The sequence below is a fragment of the Adiantum capillus-veneris genome, chromosome 7, assembly GCF_014529385.1.
Source record: "Adiantum capillus-veneris isolate H3 chromosome 7, ASM1452938v2, whole genome shotgun sequence".
Lineage (NCBI taxonomy): Eukaryota > Viridiplantae > Streptophyta > Polypodiopsida > Polypodiales > Pteridaceae > Adiantum > Adiantum capillus-veneris.
In genome coordinates, this window is record NC_140937.1 from 141,422,336 (window position 1) to 141,440,374 (window position 18,039).

Sequence of the window (18,039 nt, forward strand, 5' to 3'; positions counted from 1 at the left end):
CAAGTGCTATGCGATCATATCTGTCTTTGGGAAGTTCCCATGTGCGGTTTATGAAGGAGACTGATCTGGTGAGCGCTTCTACCACTAGTGGGGGGGCCGCTAGCTCTGCTCGGATAATGGCCCGTGGTAGTGATGCCTTGGCTCTAATGAGCTGCGAGATCATAGAGACGAGAGGTTTCTCCATGTTCCCCCATCCGTCTTAGCGACCCGGCCTCCCGTGGTGATCCAGTGAAGGTCCCCATATCTCAGCCCCATAGAGCAATGTTGAAGCCACCAAGGTGTCAAAGAGCCAGAGCTTCGTCCGGGGCTCCTGAAACTGAACCTGCGAACACATCCTCTCCAATCTACCCAATGCTGCGTGGGCTCTAGTAAGTCTAGTCTCTGCTGCTCTTCTGAGTGAGAATGCAGGTCCGCTAAAACCACTCCAAGGTAAGTGTAAGTGTCTGTGTACTCCACAGTCTCCTGGCCGTATGTGAATGTAGGTGCTGACCTCTTGATCCACCGTGGGGTGGTATTAAACACCATAACCTTGGTTTTACTCAGGTTGACAGACGAACCACTTTTGTGGGAAAACGTATGCAAAGCATCCAATTGACGTTGCATTCCTTCTGGGGATTCGGAGATCAACACTATGTCATCAGCATATAACAAAAGTGGAATCCATGTCCTTGCCAATTGAGCACCTTTATCCCCAGTGCTGTCAATGTAGTCAAAGACCTCATCCACATACATACCGAAAAGAGTGGGAGAGAGCGGGCAGCCCTGCTTCACCCCAATAGTGGAATGAACCGGTGTAGAAAGTCCCTATGGGGTGCATACATGCCCTACTACTGATCTGTACAATGCCATGATCCCCCAAATGAGTTCTGTGGGTACTCCCATTTCCTGTAGTCTACGCATCAGTCTAGCTCTGGGTGCCGTGTCGAAAGCTTTGCGGAAGTCTACAAAGCTACAATAGATCCGTCTCCCATGAGATCTGCCTTCTTCGATGATGGCCCTGAGTGTTAGGATATGGTCAAGAGTAGAGAAGCCTCTCCTAAATCCTGCCTGCCCAGTTGCACGTATCCCTTCCCTCTCTGCCCATCTACTCAGATGTTGCTCCAGAATGGATGCATACAACCGTGCCAGTGTGTGCCCAATCATAATAGTGCGATAATTTTCAGGCTCCATGGGGTCTCTTGATTTGAAGATAGGTACGATCGTAGATAGGCTCCAAGAGTCTGGTAGGCCCTCACACATGGCCCAATTAAACATAACTGCTAGAAGCTCTGCTAGTAGGTCTTTGGCATGCATGAAATGCTCAATGACTAGGCCATCATGATCATATGCTCTCCCAGTCTTCATCCTGTCAATAGCTTTCTTCACCATCTCATCGGTGAAAAAGACACATGCGTGTGGGCATGGATCGGGGGGGTTGGGAAGGGCCGACTGTCCAGGTACTGTGTACAAAGATGATGTGTATTGCCCCAAGGTCTCTGTGGAGGAAATAGCAGGTGGGGGGGACTGCTCATGAAAGAGCCGCCACGCCTCACGCGAGTCCTGACTCAAGAATAGCTGATATAGATCCTGCTCGAGTCGAGCCAAAAAAGCCCTCTTCTTCCACCGCACCAGGCGTCGGAAGTCAATCTGTGACTGTCTGTGAGTGACGTCCCCCAACAACACCTCCCTCTGAAGTCTGGCTCTAGTCTAGCGGCACTCCTCATCGTACCAGCTATTTTGAGGCATGCTCCTTGATCGGCGGCTATGCTCAGGCTAAATGTGTGGGTATGCTTCTGCTGTTGCCTCATGTAATGTCTGTGTCAGTATAGTAGTTAGCTCTTCTAGAGGTCGCCCCGGGTCCTCAGTGCATAGGCGTCTGTAGATTCCGTCCATGTATACAGAATCCGTCTCCCGTGTGAATGTGTAGCGAGTAGGGGCTGCTACTCGTGGCCTATGTGCTACACTGAATTGGAAGGAGATGGCCATCGACACCAGAGCATGATCCACTGCCACCCCGATCGGTCTGGGCTCAACTGTGAGATCCTGGATACTAGAGATGAGATTCGGTTGTGCCATGACATAGTCTATTGTGCTGGCTCCATGTATGTGTGGGAAGCTTGTAAAACCTCCCGAAGCAGGAAATCTCTGTAGGCCGTTCAAGATCAGGTGTCGCCCATACTCAGTACATTCCACATCGTGTGATAGTCTGGAAAGGCCCGTCTCTACAACATCTAGCTCTCTTAGCATCTCCTCTGAAGTATCATAAAACACTGCCTGGTGATGGGCAGTCCTGGGATGATAATGTCACCGTCCCTAGAGAACTCCCATATGTCATCATCCAAAAGAGAGAAAGGGGACTGTCCTCTGGGTGATGCATAAACTGATGTACTCGGGGGAAAGTAGCAAATAGCTAGATAGAGGTATCTGCCTGTCTCTGCTTTCAGTCTCACCCACATGTACCTAGCCTGCTCGTCCCTGCGGGCTATATGTATCAGTGGCTGCAGATACTCTCTAAATAACATTGCCACTCCCCCCGAGCCCCGCCCTCTGTGCTGTGAGCGTGTCTCCTGTCTATAGGTTGTCTCCCACTTGTATCCACTGATGTGAGGCATGGATTGCCCCGGGGCCTGGTGTGTCTCAGAGTAAAAGATGATGTCTCTTCCAGTAAAGCTATCCTCAAAGGCACCCACATCAAGACGCATAGATCCATTGCAGTTCCAGGCAGCTACTTTGAGTGTGGTCCCATAAGTCTCGCACCGTCATGTGGAGCGTCGTTCTAGTATTACCACTTTTTCGTCTCGGTAAAAAGCGATCTTGCTTTTTTCCCTTTCCGCTCTAATCTCCGGCATTACTTTCTGCATATGAGCGATCTGCGAGAGGGTGAGATCATCCCCGAGAAAGATGCCAGTCTCTTTAAGAGTTGGTCTTTTCTTCAAGAATGACTTCTTTGCTTCCATGGAGGGAAAACGGAGGATGAGTGCTCTTTCTTTTGAGGTTTCTCCACTGCTTCCATTTTTCTTTATGTTGCCCACTCTCCATGCCCTTGTGTGCGTCGGCTCATGAATCCCCATCAAGGCTGTGAGTTCTTTTACTTCTTCGTCCACATTGCCTTTGTCTTTAAGACCGCAAATTCTCACATGTAAAGCGCACACCCTTCTCCTCTGCTCCTCCTCTAGTGTCTAAATAATGATGTTGTTGGGTGTGGGCGTGGGCGTTATCTCCTTGCCTTTTCCTTTCTTGGCCACCTTGATCCATTTCTCGGCTTCGTCCGCCTTCTGTTGAGTTTTGGTAAGAACATCCACCCAAGAGGTCGTCATTTCTTTATGTTGCTCTTCTCCTTCTTTGATGGCCCGTACTTGCTCCTTGATCGTGTTGATTTCTTCGATTACTGAGGGTTGCAGTTCTCCCTCTTCCAGCGTGTTTCTTGCTCGTGCTTCGGCGAGCTCTTTCTTGAGTGACGCGATCTCTTCCTCTTGGGTCATCACTCGGTCTTCCAGCGTGCTGATCTTGCTCTCTTGGATCAGCACGCGTCCATCGAACATGTTTATTGTGCCCCAGAGGTTGCGGTTCATCTTGGTCATGATCTCCGTCATCTCCTCTTTGCATTTTTGAATGGCATCCTCTAGGGGGTCGGCTTTATCGTTCATCTTCCTCATGCTTGATTGCCGTCCGTAAGGGAGTTAGGTGTACGTGCGCACCCACCATAGCAGCGGGCGCAGCGGCTGGGAGTCACTAGATGTACGTGTGCACACACTGGCGGCGATCGCGACCAGTGGTGGAGCGCGAAGTGGTGTGGCCAGGTACCCTCAATATGCTCAGTTGTGTGTGCGTGCGTGTCTCGAAAACAAAAGTGAAGGGGGGGGGGGGGGGGTAAAGTATGGTAGAAATGAAATGAAATGTTATATTAAAGTCTTCAAAAGGCCATAATGACCTATGAGGCCCAAAAGTTACAAAGTGGTGGGGGCGGGGGCGAAAAAAATAAATACATAAAATTAAAGACTTCCTACGCGTAGAAGAAGAGAGGGGGACATCCTACGTGTAAAAAAGGGGGGGGGGGGGGGGGGGGGGGACGCTCTACTCGTAGAGGAAGGGGGGGAGGGGACGTTCTACGCGTAGAAGAAAAGGGGGGGGGGGGGGGGGGGGGGGGGGGGGGTAGGGGACGCCATACGTGGGGAGCGGGGGAGTGCGGGTGAGCAGAGGACGGGAGCAGGGGACAGCGCGGGTGAGCAGGGGGCAGTGCGGGTGAGCAAAGGACGGAAGCAGGGGGCGGGGGTGAGGGACAGCTAGCGAGCAGGGGGGGGGGGGGTGCGGGGGAGCAGAGGACGGTGATGCAGGGTCAGCGCGCGAGCGAGGGGTAGGTGCAGGGGTAGGGGCAGCGGCAGCGGGAGAGCAGGGGGCGGGGGTGCAGGCGGGGAGAGAGAGAGAGAGAGAGAGAGAGAGAGAGAGAGAGAGAGAGAGAGATCCAATAGCCATGATTTTCTTGGCCGCAGCAACGCGCGGGTCACATACTAGTAGAATGTTAAAGTGAAACTTCACCTTCCATAATTCTAGTAAATTCTACACACACAGATATTGATGAGTTCTTTCTATTTCACATTTCATATCAAAGTTTCACATGGCTTGACTTTTCTTGCATTCTATAAATTAATTCTAGTCATTTCGAGAAAGTCTTTTTTACTCGTCGATGACTGAGTTTCCTCTTCACAAAGAAGCGAGCTGAAAATACTAGCATAAATTATAAATTTGCAAGAGTTTTGAACTATTTTCTCCCATATTTCACCGTTATTCTTGCCGTTACCATGATTTGCATTTGGCTGGTCTCGATTTTCAACCGGCTCAAAGCTAAGCTGAGATAATTCTTTTTCAAACACTAATTCTAGTTAAACTCGACCTAATGATTTTATTACTTATTTAATTTTTTGGAAAGCCACCCTCACCCTTTCACTTGTTATAAGTACTTTGGTTGATGTCTAAAACTTCTCGAAATTCTTTTCAAATCATGGATCATTTTATTCAAAACCTCAAAAAGAGGCCACCTATCTTATGCTAGTATTTAACTAGTGTTAAAACCAAAGAAGTGACACACACGATAACTTCAAATTGTCCATTGCAATAAAATGTTTTGGGTCTTCAATGCTTAAAAGGGCGTGTGGCTCAAAACCTAGGCCCATATTCTAGTGACTATTTAAAGCTTTAAATTGTCTAAAACCCCATATGCTCATCAAAAGATAGTAAAATGACACTTCCTGCCTCCTTATATAAAGGCACCACCTTACACAAATCTTCGTTTTCCTCACTCTTTTTTTCTCTTCTTCTTCCTGTAATATTCACAAACCGTGAGTAAAAGATTATATTAAGCTCAAAAAAATTGCATGAATAGCCATGCTCAAATCGAGCCGTGGCATTCAAAGGTCCCAAATACGACCAATCAGATAACAAGGGTGATAAGGGAGCCACCCTTTTCCTCACTCTTTTTCTTCTTCTCACCTTTTGCTCTCACCATTGTTAACATAAACATAACTAGACTTTTCATAACCATAACTAGACTCTCTTTCGCTCCCACGCGTATACACTAATTCTTTTTCCTCTCTCATGTAAACCCTTCCCCGAGAAGGAGCCATGTATCTTGCCTTCCCCCCTCCCAACCATCAACCACACACACACACACACACACACACACACAATAAGATCAAATTCTTTACAAACCCCTAGGCTACAAATACGTAAAATATGCTACCAAACTAGGTACACTTTAGTGTCATCTTCCATAGGTGCTGAAAAAATTGCACTGTTTATCCAAATAAATTTATCGAAACATCCTCCTTGTATATATTATACATCAGTTGAATTATTTTTTAAACATTGCTCATTATAAGATGAAGAAAATCCTTAAAAAATCCTTTTGTGTACATGTAATACATTAATCAAAGTACTTTTTTAACATGGCTCATCATAAAGAAATGGATCCATCAAATACCTTCACAAAATTGCCCACCATGTTTCCAAAAAATAGATAGCATAAGCTTGGGAAAAAAAGAAATGCTAATTGCTTTCCCAACTAAGCCCTCTTGTAGCCGCAGGCTGGCCATTGGGATCTTGTTTTTTTTTGTTGCTATGAATTATACAAGCTACCATTTTCCATGTACTCATAGGTCGTGCCATGAAGCTACTTATACGAGCTCTAAAACAATAAAGATTACTTTTTCACATACGTGTGATATTTGTACAAGTTTTACTCAATAGATAATTGTTTTAAGAGTGAACTACAGGTTTATTACTCGACTAACTTTCATGCTCTCTCCAAACTACATAGAACATGCTTTAATGTAAATATACTCATCTCATTAACATCTACTTACATACATTTTTTGTACAAATATTTTTGCTTTTTATAAAGAGTATAGCAAACAGCTTCAAGTTGTAAAAATTTTTAATTATGAAATTTATGTATGGATGTAAGTTTTTTATTTCCGTGTGAGACATTGCTCCTTTCTACTTTAAGACTAGCATTGAGGAATAAAGGGGGTCACACACCCTCTCCTTCTCATCCTCTTTATTGTAGGCCATTGTGACTTTTCACCTTGTGTACAGGATTGTTGCAACTTACACTTCATCCTCTCTTTCTCATCCTCTTCGAACCAGTTCTCTTTTATACAATATACAAATGCTATTGGCTTGCTACTGAATTATTATAGTAACCTGCTAAAGAATTTTCAAGTATGCTTGCTTGCTTCCACTGCATCTTACAAGGGACGCATCTTTCAACTCACCTCTTTTCCTTATTGAGTAGTGTCTACGTAGAGAGTGCATTGCTCAATATACGATCAATCAATCATACCTATAAAAAAAAAAGCAATCACATATACATACACTTTCGAGGGGAAAAAAAAACTACTTCATGAAGGTCACATTTGTTGTCAATACAACACAATGCACGATTCTGATTAAAATCGTTAAAATTAAACTATTATTAAAAAGGAAAAAACTACAAGCTTTACACAGACAGCCACAAATTAACTGCAAATTAAACTCCACTTCAAGCCGTAAACTTCCATGGCATACTAAATTTGCTCTTCTTTCAAGGAAAACAATGGTCATAGATGAAAATGTGCAATAGGAGACACGGTCATTCAAATGGTACAAAAACTCCTAAATGCATACATACTATAAGACAGACAGAAATCATAAGTCAAAATTCTCCTCGGCCTCCTGTAGACTCGTATCATCCTTTAACAGACGTTGCCAAGATTTAACGAGCACAGGTCTTGAGAGGGACAACATTTCCTTTGCTTATGGTTGGAGCTTGATCTTTGATAAATCTTTATACACTTTCAAATCTGTGACTTGGCAACATGGACCTTCTAGAGCTCCGTTGCCTTCCAAAGAATCAAAAGATAGAAAGATGGTCCCTGCAATAATCAAACCTTTTGAAGGACCACACACCAGTTTGACTTGTCGAAAAAACTATCAAAAATGGCCACACCATCAACTTTTGATACAAGCCTGCAAATGACAGCGCCTTTAAAGTCTCTCTCTCTCTCTCTCTCTCTCTCTCTCTCTCTCTCTCTCTTTGTGCAATGCGTAATCTTATTGAAGATATGTACATAATCAAACGACCAATCAAACACTATGTACAGAGCGTAAAGTTCAACAATGGACATGAACATGAAAAGCCCATAACCAAGATGGCAAAGTTGTCAAGCTAGAGAATCAAGCAATGAATGTCCCCACCAAGCTGCCATCCTTCTAGACTGGTGTATTTGCAAAAGAAATGACCTCAGTAGTGGTAAACGAAGAAACATTGCAAAGCAAAATACCTCTCAACCCATTCCTCGACGTTCAATTGTTGCTAAGTGGACTGATTTCTTTTTTTTCTATTTATTGAAATTAGGATATTTAAATGTGTGCACTTGAATTGTAAAGGTTAGGAATTGTAGATCTACTAGAATCGATTAAGCCATTAGGAACGGACAACTCTAATGCGTGATGTGTCATATGGTGGGTGACATTAAGCATAACGAAGGGGTTGTACCGTTAGTTCGGTGGTGGCAGAGACCAAGAAGGGGATATTCCTCATGTGTCACAAACAGGAGTGCATAACAATATAAAATATACTCAGACAAATAGAATTTATCACTTAATATTTGAAGCCAAAGAATATATATATATATATATATATATATATATATATATATATATATATATATATATATATATATATATATATATATATATATATATATATAGAGAGAGAGAGAGAGAGAGAGAGAGAGAGAGAGAGAAGAAGAAGAAGACGATGAGAGTTTTAACATCGTAGGAAACTGTCCCGAGAGACCTTAAAGATCTAGCCGACGAGGAGTTGAACTCAAGACCTGTTATTCAAGAGGGAAATCGCATAACCAATCTACCACACTTGGGCGATAGAAAGGTTATACCATTTTCCTCTTTTTATTGGGTTGGTCCCCCCCCCCTCCCCCCCCCCCCAAAAAGTATCTTTATTATGGGGGAGAAGTCTATACAAGCACTTGAACCAAACATATTACCACCCTCCTTCTAAAATAAGACTCCATGGTTCCTGGAAGCCTCAACTTCCTATTCCTAGGGCAGAATCCTATTCCAAAGGAACTTCTTTTCCTTATTCTGAATCCTTGAGAACCAGGTTCTCACCTCTGGATCTGACCTTCCAAACTTAGGGCACAGTATCACTGCAACTCTTTTCCGACTTTGTTCCTAGAGTCCTCTTCCCGCACAACAACTCTGCTTTTCTACACGCGAAGTCCTTCCTTGGGAATCTCAACTTTCGGATACCAACTCAAGAGTCTACCACTCTCAGATCCATGGATTCTACTCCCAAACTCAGTGTGCGAAACCCTTGGGCGAACCCTTGGGCTGTGTCACGGAGACGGGCACCACGTGCCAATGGAAAAGAACAGACTGAATAACTTTAAGCACTTCAAATAATAATTGAATTGAAAGAGATGCACGACATGAGACAGGGAGTGGCGGAGTTCCACCTCGAGAGAGAGCACTGGCCCCAAACCTTGGGGCCCCTTTTGGTATTTCTTGATATTGCTTGAACTTAGTATAATGCCGATACTCCATCCTCTACACCTTCACATTGAAGCGTGCCAGAAAATGAGCCCATGGCACATATTTAAAGGCCCTGGGCCTATCCAAAAGCAGTACATGAAAAGCTATAAACTCAAAAGCATCTAGTTTAAAAGCTGGCGCTGAAACCAGCCAACACAAATTACGGAAATCCGTATAGGTGCCACGTTAGCGGCGGGCGCAGAAGCGAAATTCCGTACAACCTGCCACATCATCAACAATTTACGCAAGGGAAATTGGAGAGTGTACGCGTGTGTGTGGTCTTGCTTTATTTTAACATCTTGTGTCACTTGGGCCCCATCGTCGTCCACTTGGGCCCCATCGGACAGGGTCCCATAAGTTGGTGGGAACTCCTCTTTAAAAATAGGCCACTCAGCAAGACTTTGCAAGCTGGTAAAACTTCTTCTGTTGCTTCTGCTTCTTCGGGTTTAGATTTCTCGGCCAAGATTTGCAAGTTGGCTCCGTTCTTCAATGGCTTGACATGTCAATAGTTTGTGACGTGTGAATGGCTTCTTGAAAGAAAGTAATTGTCCGCGATTACAACATATCTGCAAAACAACTCAAGTTTGCTCAAAAATTTCCGAGGGTCATTTCAAGGGACATTCCTAAGAACAATCACTTTTCTCAATCAAGATTGCAACTCTTGATATCTTGGGTCGTTGGATTCCTAGAAAAATCTCATCCAATGAGAAGTATTGAATGGTTGGCACATCACAATGCAACACAAATGCTCACATATGCATGTTACAAGACACAACAAACAACCCCGAGAAAGACGGTCTGCGGTATGAAGCTACTCGACGACTATCTCGTCACTCCCCCCGCAAATAACCTAAAAAGGTCAAGGGCATGAGTTCAGAAGACTGATACAACCCCCAAACCACAGTCTGCATCGCTTGGAGGTTCAAGCATACAACTAAATACTCCCTAGACATCCTGTCTGCATCGTTCAGAGATTTTCCAGCATACAACGAAACGCGCTCCCCAGACATCCCGTCTGCCTTGTTCCGAGGTTTTTAAGCATACAACAAAACGCTCCCCAAATATCATGTTTGCGTCGTTCCGAGCTTTTCAAGCATACAACAAAACGCTCCCCAAGCATCCCGTCTACGTCGTTTTGAAACAGCATTTCTCACTACTACACCTGGGAGTAAATCACCAAGCATTGAAACCGGAATTAAAACCAAAGTCAAACAATTCAAATCGGCACTAAGACAAGTTTAAAGCAAATATCATCCATTTTAAACAAATTCCGAACAAGATCACCAAACAATTTCTCAAACAGATTCAGAAAACTGCTAAATCAAACTGAAAAAGCGTTCTCAACATCAGTTGAGCTCGAAAGTCGACAAGCCTTCTGTTTTAAAACCTGCACCAAAATTACGGTTATATATTCTTCCATACATTGTAGCTGACCACAGCATGGTCCATAAACTCTTAAATAGTTGAAACAGGCCTCGACACACAGTGTTCGTGTGGTGGTGATAGTGCCCTAAAGCTATAGCGATCACATTGGACCTCCAAGGTTGTTTGCTTGAGAAGAGACACTTGTAGAGAGATGTCCAAGAATTTGAAGTCCTAATCTCCTAGGGTTTCCGTGGCAAGCATTTCAGGATTCCCCACTCTACCAGAAGGTGCACTCCGAAGAAAAATGTCTGAAGGCATGTAACTTCGAGCAAATATTTCCTTGAAAGCTTGCCAAGTCCTTGGAGTGTGCCGCTTGGTAACTACCGACATCCACCGCTTCATGGCACAGCCTCTCAAAAAAACGACGACTAGAAAAAATCTTTGATCCTTCTCTTGTAAGTGATCTTTATGGCTTATGCCCCATAAGACAGCGGTGAAGACGGGAGCGCGCTCGATGCGTGATGGATTAAGGGTGGGAGTGGCTACTAAGTCCGGGGTCAGGACATGAAGATACTTTGAGTGGCTAATAAGTCTGGGGTCGGGACATTAAGATACTTCGAGTGGCTAATAAGTCTGGGGTTGGGACACAAAGATACTTTGACTGGCTAATAAGTCTGGGGTTGGGACACGAAGATACTTCAAATAACATTCCTTGAAAAACTAGGAAGTGCCATCTTGGTCTGTCTGGACAAGATACTTCAAATAACATACCCTAAAAAACATGGAAGCGCCATCTTGCTCTGTCTGGACAAGAAGATACTTCAAATAACATACCCTAAAAAACATGGAAGCGCCATCTTGCTTTGTCTGCTCTTTGGTAGGACTAGAATGCTTTCAGAAAAGCACATGCCTGAAGCTTAGATACCATTGTCATGGGGGACGGGCACCACATGCCAACGGAAAAGAACAGATTGAACAACTTTAAGCACTTCAAATAACAATTGAATTGAAAGAGATGCAAGACACGAGGCAGGGAGTGGCAGAGTTCCACCTCGAGAGAGAGCACTGGCCCCAAACCTTGGCGCCTGGTATTTCTCTATATTGCTTGAACTCAATACAATGCCAATACTCCATCCTATGCACCTTCACATTAAAGCGTGCCAGAGAATGAACCCATGGCACATATTTAAAGGCCCTGGGCCTATCCAAAAGCAGTACATGAAAAGCTATAAACTCAAAAGCATTTGGTCCAAAAGCTTGCCTTGAAACCAACCAACGCAATTTACGGAAATCCGTATAGATTCCACGTCAACAACCGACGCAGAACGCGGAATTTTTTACAACTTGCCACGTCATCAGCAATTTACGCAAGGGAAATTGGAGAGTGCGTGTGTGTGGTCCTGCTTTATTTTAAAGTCTTGTGGATCACTTGGGCCCCATCGCACTTCTATTGCTTCTGGTTCTTAGGGTTTAGATTTCTTGGCCGCGATTTGCAGGTTGGCTCCGTTCTTCAGTGGCTCGACATGTCAGTAGTTTGTGACAGGCTTATCTGGCTCTCCTTCCTCAGAGCACTTTTCTCATGTAGAGGCTTACGCCTTCCTCTGCTCCTACTCCCTCGCAAAAGGGAAGTACTCCTACAAACAAATAGTCAGAGATCAAAACATGGCAAACGTTACCTTTGCGGTCTCAACACTCAGAACGCAACACAGTTCTCGAAAAGCAACTCCGCGGAAGAGATCTTGTCACAAGACGGGCACCACGTGCCGATAGAAAGAATGGACTAAACAGGCTTTTAGCACTTCAATAACAACTGAATTGAGAGAGAGACGACACACGACACGGAGTGGCGGAATTCCACCCCAGAGAGTATTGGCCCCAAACCTTGGCGCCCCTTTCGGTATTTCTTTATATTGCATCAACACAGTACAAGCCGATACTCCAGACTCTGCACCTTCTCCAGGAAGCATGCCAGAGAATGAGCCCTAGCCTCATATTTAAAGGCCCTTAGCTTGAAAAGCAATTACAATAAAAAGCCTTTAAAAGTCAAAAGCTTCTGGTCCAAAAGCAAAGCCAAAAAACTGTCAACGTAAATCACGAAAATCTGTACAGCCTGCCACGTCATCAGCCAGCGCAAAACGCGGAAATCTGCCCTTAGGGTTAGGGTTAGGGTTATGGTTTCTACAGTTCTAGGGTTTCTGGCAGCAAAATTAGGGTTTGCAAGTTTTAGGGTTAGGGTTTTCAGAATTCGGGTTTCAACAGTTAGGGTTTATGGTAAAAATTAGGGTTAGGGTTTCTGCTCTCCGGCAACCACGTCATCACTTTGTGACACTTCTTCTGTTACTTGTTCTTCTTAGGGTTTAGGCCCCTCGGCCGGTAGCTCCGTTCTTCAGTAGGTCGACCCCGTCAGCAATTTGTTACATCTCCCCTTCTTGAAAGAGAGTAATCGTCCTCGATTACAGCATATCTGCAAAACAACTCAAGTTAGCTCAAAAATTTTCAAGGGACATTCCAAGGGACAATCAGTTTGCTCTTTTTATTAAGGAGTTAGCTTCTTCTTTCTACTCTTTTGATCAAGGAGTTAGCTTCTCCTTTCATCCAGAACGGAACTGTTGATATTCCGGCGTAGTAAAATTAGCCATCACACCCAGACCGTACTGATCTTCCACGGGTGTCTAGATGCACTAAAATTACATACCCAGGCAATCTCATCCAATTAGGAACATTCAGTGGTTGACACATCACAATGCAACACAAATGCTCACATATGCATGTTACAAGACATAAAAACATAAAGCCGCCGATGAACACTCCTCCCGCATAAGCTAACAAGGTTCGAGCCGGGAGATATTCAACGACTCCCTCATCACTCCTCCCGCATAACCTAAAAAGGTCCGGGCCGGGAGATATAAAGACCTTTAACCAAACGCCCCCCAGACCGCAGCCTGCGTCGTTTGGAGGTGCTAAGAGTAACCACTGCTCAGACTTCTTAATACTCCTCCCGCATAACCATCCAGGTCTAGGCCAGGAGTGTTTCTCACTCCTCCACCCGGAAGTAAAATCACCAATCATTGAAACCGGTATCAAACTAGAGTCAAACAATTCAAATCGGCACCAAAACAGGTTCAAAACAGATAGCATCCATTCCAAACAAATTCCAAACAGGATCACCAAACAAGTTCTCAAACAGATTTCAAACTTTAAAAAAAAACAAACAATCTCGACATCATTCGAGCTCGAAAAGTCGACTGCCTTTCCATCCTTAAACCTGCACCAAAATTAGGGTTAGGTTCATTCCATAAGGTCGTAGCCGAGCACAACATGGTCCATCAGCTCTTGGACAGACAGTGTTTCTTTGGCGGCGATGGTAGTCCCAAGAGATAGCAATCACACCGAACCTCCAAGGTTATCAACTCGAGAAGAGACATCTACTAAGAGATGTCGAGAAATTTCAAGATATAATCTGCTAGGGTTTCCATGGCAAGCATTTCAGGATACCCCACTCTGCCAGAAGTTGCACTCCCAAGGAAGATGTCAGAAACCATATAACTTCGGGCCAAAATTTTCTTAAAAGCTTGCCAAGTACTTGGAGTATGCTCCTTGGTAGCTGTAGACATCAACATCTACATGGCACTGCTTCTAAGAAAAAAACAGTGACTTGAAACAAACCTTGGATCCTTCTCTTGCAAGTGATCTTAATTGGCTTATGCCCTGGAAGACATGAGCGGTGAAGACGGGAGCACACCCGATGCGCGATGAAGTAAGGGTGGGAGTGGCTAATAAGTCCGGGTTGGAGGGCGAAGATACCTCAAATAAAGCTCTGTCTGCTCTTTTGTGGGACCGGTATGCTTTCAGAAAAGCACACGCCTAATGCTCTGATACCACTGTCACAATACGGGCACCACGTGCCAATAGAAAAGAACAGACTGAACAGACTTTTAGCACTTCAATAACAACAGAATTGAGAGAGAGACGACACACGACACGAAGTGGCGGAATTCCACCCCAGAGAGTATTGGCCCCAAACCTTGGCACCCCTTTCGGTATTTCTTTATATTGCATCAATACAGTACAAGCCGGTACTCCAGGAAGCATGCCATAGAATGAGCCCTAGCCTCATATTTAAAGGCCCTTGGCCTAAAAAGCAGTTACAATAAAAAGCCTTTAAAACTCAAAAGCTTCCGGTCCATAAGCAAAGCCAAAAAACTGCCAACGTAAATCACGGAAATCCATACAACCTGCCACGTCATCAACCAACGCAAAACGTGGAAATCTGCCCTTAGGGTTAGGGTTAGGGTTTCTGCAGTTTTAGGGTTTCTGGCAGCAGAATTAGGGTTTGCAGGTTTTAGGGTTAGGGTTTCCAAAATTAGGGTTTCAGCAGTTAGGGTTTATGGCAGAAATTAGGGTTGGGGTTTCTGCTCTCGGGCAACCACCTCATCACTTTGTGCCACTTCTTCTGTCACTTGTTCTTCTTAGGGTTTAGGCCCCTCGACCGGTAGCTCCGTTCTTCAGTAGGTCAACACGTCAACAGCTTGTTACAGATCTCTACAGAGAGGATTTGTCACGAGGACGGGCACCACGTGCCCACGAAAAAGAACAGACTGAACAACTTTAAGTACTTCAAATAACATTTGAACTGAAAGAGATGCACGACACATGAGACGAGGAGTGGTGCAATTCCACCCCAAGAGAGCATTGGCCCCATACGATGGCGCCCCTTTGTAACAAACTTGGACACCCCAAGTCAAGATTCTGTCGCGACACAACAAAGATTCACTTCAAAACACTTCGCAAATTTAAGAGTTTACACGGACCGGCGTAGTTCCGTGCCAAGAGATATTGGCCCCAAAGACTGGCGCCCCTTTCGGTATTTCTTTTATACTAATCTTTGAGCAAAGTACAACTGCCTGCGGGTGCTCGTTCTCAGACTCTGCGTCCAAATGCTTTGAGAAGCGAGCCTCCCTTGGGTCACTTATAAAGGTTACAACGGATGGTCAAAGCAGAGCCCCAAAAGCATGAAACTCAAAAGCAACTTCTCCCAAAAGCTTCCAGCCAAAAACAGTCAACGCTAATTGCGGAAATCCATACAACCAGGCCACGTCAGTAGCCAACGCCTTTTGCGGCAGTCCGTATTGTAGTCAGTGCAAATCGCGGCCGTCCGTAGAGCAGCCATGTCAGCATGCTCTTCCCTTGATTTTTATTGGCCTAGGTGTCCTTAGGCCCCTCGGCAAAGGTCCATAAGTTGGAACAACCTTATAAAGTCCTAGGACATGCCACGTCATCAGTTTGTGACACCCTTTCGGTATTTCTTTATATTGCTTGAACTCGGTACAATTCTGGTAATCCATTCCCTGCACCTCTATACAGGAGCGTCCCAGAGAATGAGCCCTTGGCTCATATTTAAAGGCCCTTGGCCTCTAAAAGCAGTTACAATGAAAAGCTTCAAGTTCTAAAAACATCTAGTCTAAAAGCTCGCACCCAAAAGCTGTCTGCGTGAATTACGGAAATCCGTATACCTGTCATGTTAGCAACGTAAAACACGGAAATCCGTATTGTCTACCACGTGGCATTGCCAACGCAAAACGCGGGGATCCATAGAGCTGCCACATCTGTAGGATGCAACGGAAGTGAATGTTGAACTTTGCTCATAATGAGTGCTCCGAACTGTGCTCAAGGGTTCCTTTTACTTACGGAAGGGAGAGCCTTCCATTCCTTTAGTGAGAGAGTGCCAATGATCACAAACAAAGTGGTAAACATTGTGAATGAAGGTGTTGAGATTGAGCAATAGAGAGAGAAGAATACGACACCAGAATGTCGTCAAACCCTCCTCCAAAGGCCCCACTCTCTATGGCAAGAGCGGTCTACTATTGATTGCACAAATCTCTACAATGCAATGGACTTGCCGACGATGTCAATCGACGATGAGGACGGCGACGAGATGGGCTGAAATCTGAAAACGCTAGGGGCTGAAATCTGCAAATCTTGTATCTGCTGAATTCTGACTCTATGTCGATGACGACGCGTTGAAAACGCAGATGCTGACATCTGCGAATAGCGGGCTGAATCTGCAAATGCTGGCTGATTTGACCGTGCGGCGAGGAACTACAGCGGGAAGGTTAGATCTGCGAGGTTTGGGGGCTGTTCTGCGTTGTCTATATGTTGAAAACTGAAAACGCTGAAGCTAGGGCTGAATCTGTCGCTGGGAATCTGCAAAACGCCAGGTTGGACTGCATGTTGCAAAAACGCTAGGCCTATTCAGTTGTCTGCAAATGCCAAAAACGCCAGGCTGATCTGGGAGTTCTGCAAACGCTAGTTGATCTCCTACAAAAACGCCAAAGCTTATCTACTGCAGAAAACGCTAGCTTGATCTTGATGGTTGAAAATGCTAAGGAGTCCTACCGGTCTTGCTGAGAAGGTGCACTGCAAGTATGGTTCTTCTGCCTCTTCTGTCAGAAATTGCTAGCGCTAGGTTTTCTTATATATTGGCTGAGTCAATTTTCCCTACCCAGTTTCCCAACAAAGTCACTTATCAATAATAAGTGAAAAATGGCTAAAATAGGGAAAATAGGTCTATGCATTGTAAAAATGCTCCTAATGGGTTCTGATGGTAATCTGATGATCATGTTGTGTGCAACCAGAGGATATGCATCTACTATAAGTGCCTGGACATGCACGGTCTGCGAACAGACTCACAAAAGTGGCAGAACACTTCCGAAGCTAACTGAACTGAACCCTTGTCATGAAGTAGCTTGTCCACGTACACATAGGGTTATATGTGCACGTGACAACATCATCATGCTCCACGCAAATCTTTGGGTTTGTGTGTATGGGTCCTGCTTTATGTAACCTCTTTGGGTCACTTGGGCCCCATCGGACTGGGTCCCATAAGTTGGTAAGCTTATGACTGGCAACTCTCTAATTGCTTGGCCCACTCGGCGAGGATCTGCAGGTTGGTGAGAACTCTACCTGCTTCTGCTTCTTCTTCTGCTTCTAGGGTTTAGGCTCCTCGGCCAGGATCTGCATGTTGGCTCCGTTCTTCAGTGGCTTGACACGTCAGCGGTTTGTGACATTCCCCCTTCTTAAAGAAAGTAATCGTCCGCGCATAACTGCAAAACAACTAAAGTTAGCTCAAAAATTTTCGAGGGACAATCAGTTTTCTCGTTCCAAATTGGAACTCTTGATATTCGGAGTCGTTGGCTTCCCTAAAAAATCTCATCCAGAAGGAGTCTCATTCCAGATCGAAGCTCTTGATATTCTTGTGTAGTAAAACTAGCCATCACACCCAGATCGCACTGATCTCCAACAGGCGTCTTGATGCACTAAAATTACATACCAAGGCAATCTCATCCAATAATGAATATTCAGTGGTTGGCACATCACAATACAACACAAATGCTCACATGTGCATGTTACAAGACATAGAAACATAAAGCCGCCGATGAACACACCCCTTGCAAATAACCACAAGGATCCGCGCCATGATCTCTTCAACTACTCTCTCATCACTCCTCCCGCAAATAACCTAAAAAGGTCCGGTCTATGAGACATAGAGGCATTTTACAACCAAACACCTCCCAAACCGTAGCCTGCATCGTTTGGACCGTACTA

The 18,039-nt window shown here is 44.8% G+C and overlaps 1 protein-coding gene across 2 annotated transcripts in view; it reads right to left on the bottom strand.

Annotated features, from left to right (window-relative positions):
• Positions 1 to 7,018: 7,018 nt before the first annotated feature.
• LOC147454717 (S-adenosyl-L-methionine-dependent methyltransferases superfamily protein) overlaps positions 7,019 to 18,039 on the bottom strand; it is a 45,580-nt gene continuing 34,559 nt past the window's right edge. Inside the window, exon 2 of one of the 2 annotated variants that reach the window (XM_086516577.1) lies at positions 7,019 to 7,388. In XM_086516577.1, the coding sequence (XP_086372703.1) occupies positions 7,367 to 7,388 (22 nt within the window). In that variant the 3' untranslated portion in view covers positions 7,019 to 7,366. Of the gene's footprint in view, positions 7,483 to 18,039 lie in introns of both variants that reach the window. The other variant, XM_086516576.1, reaches the window with a different exon arrangement.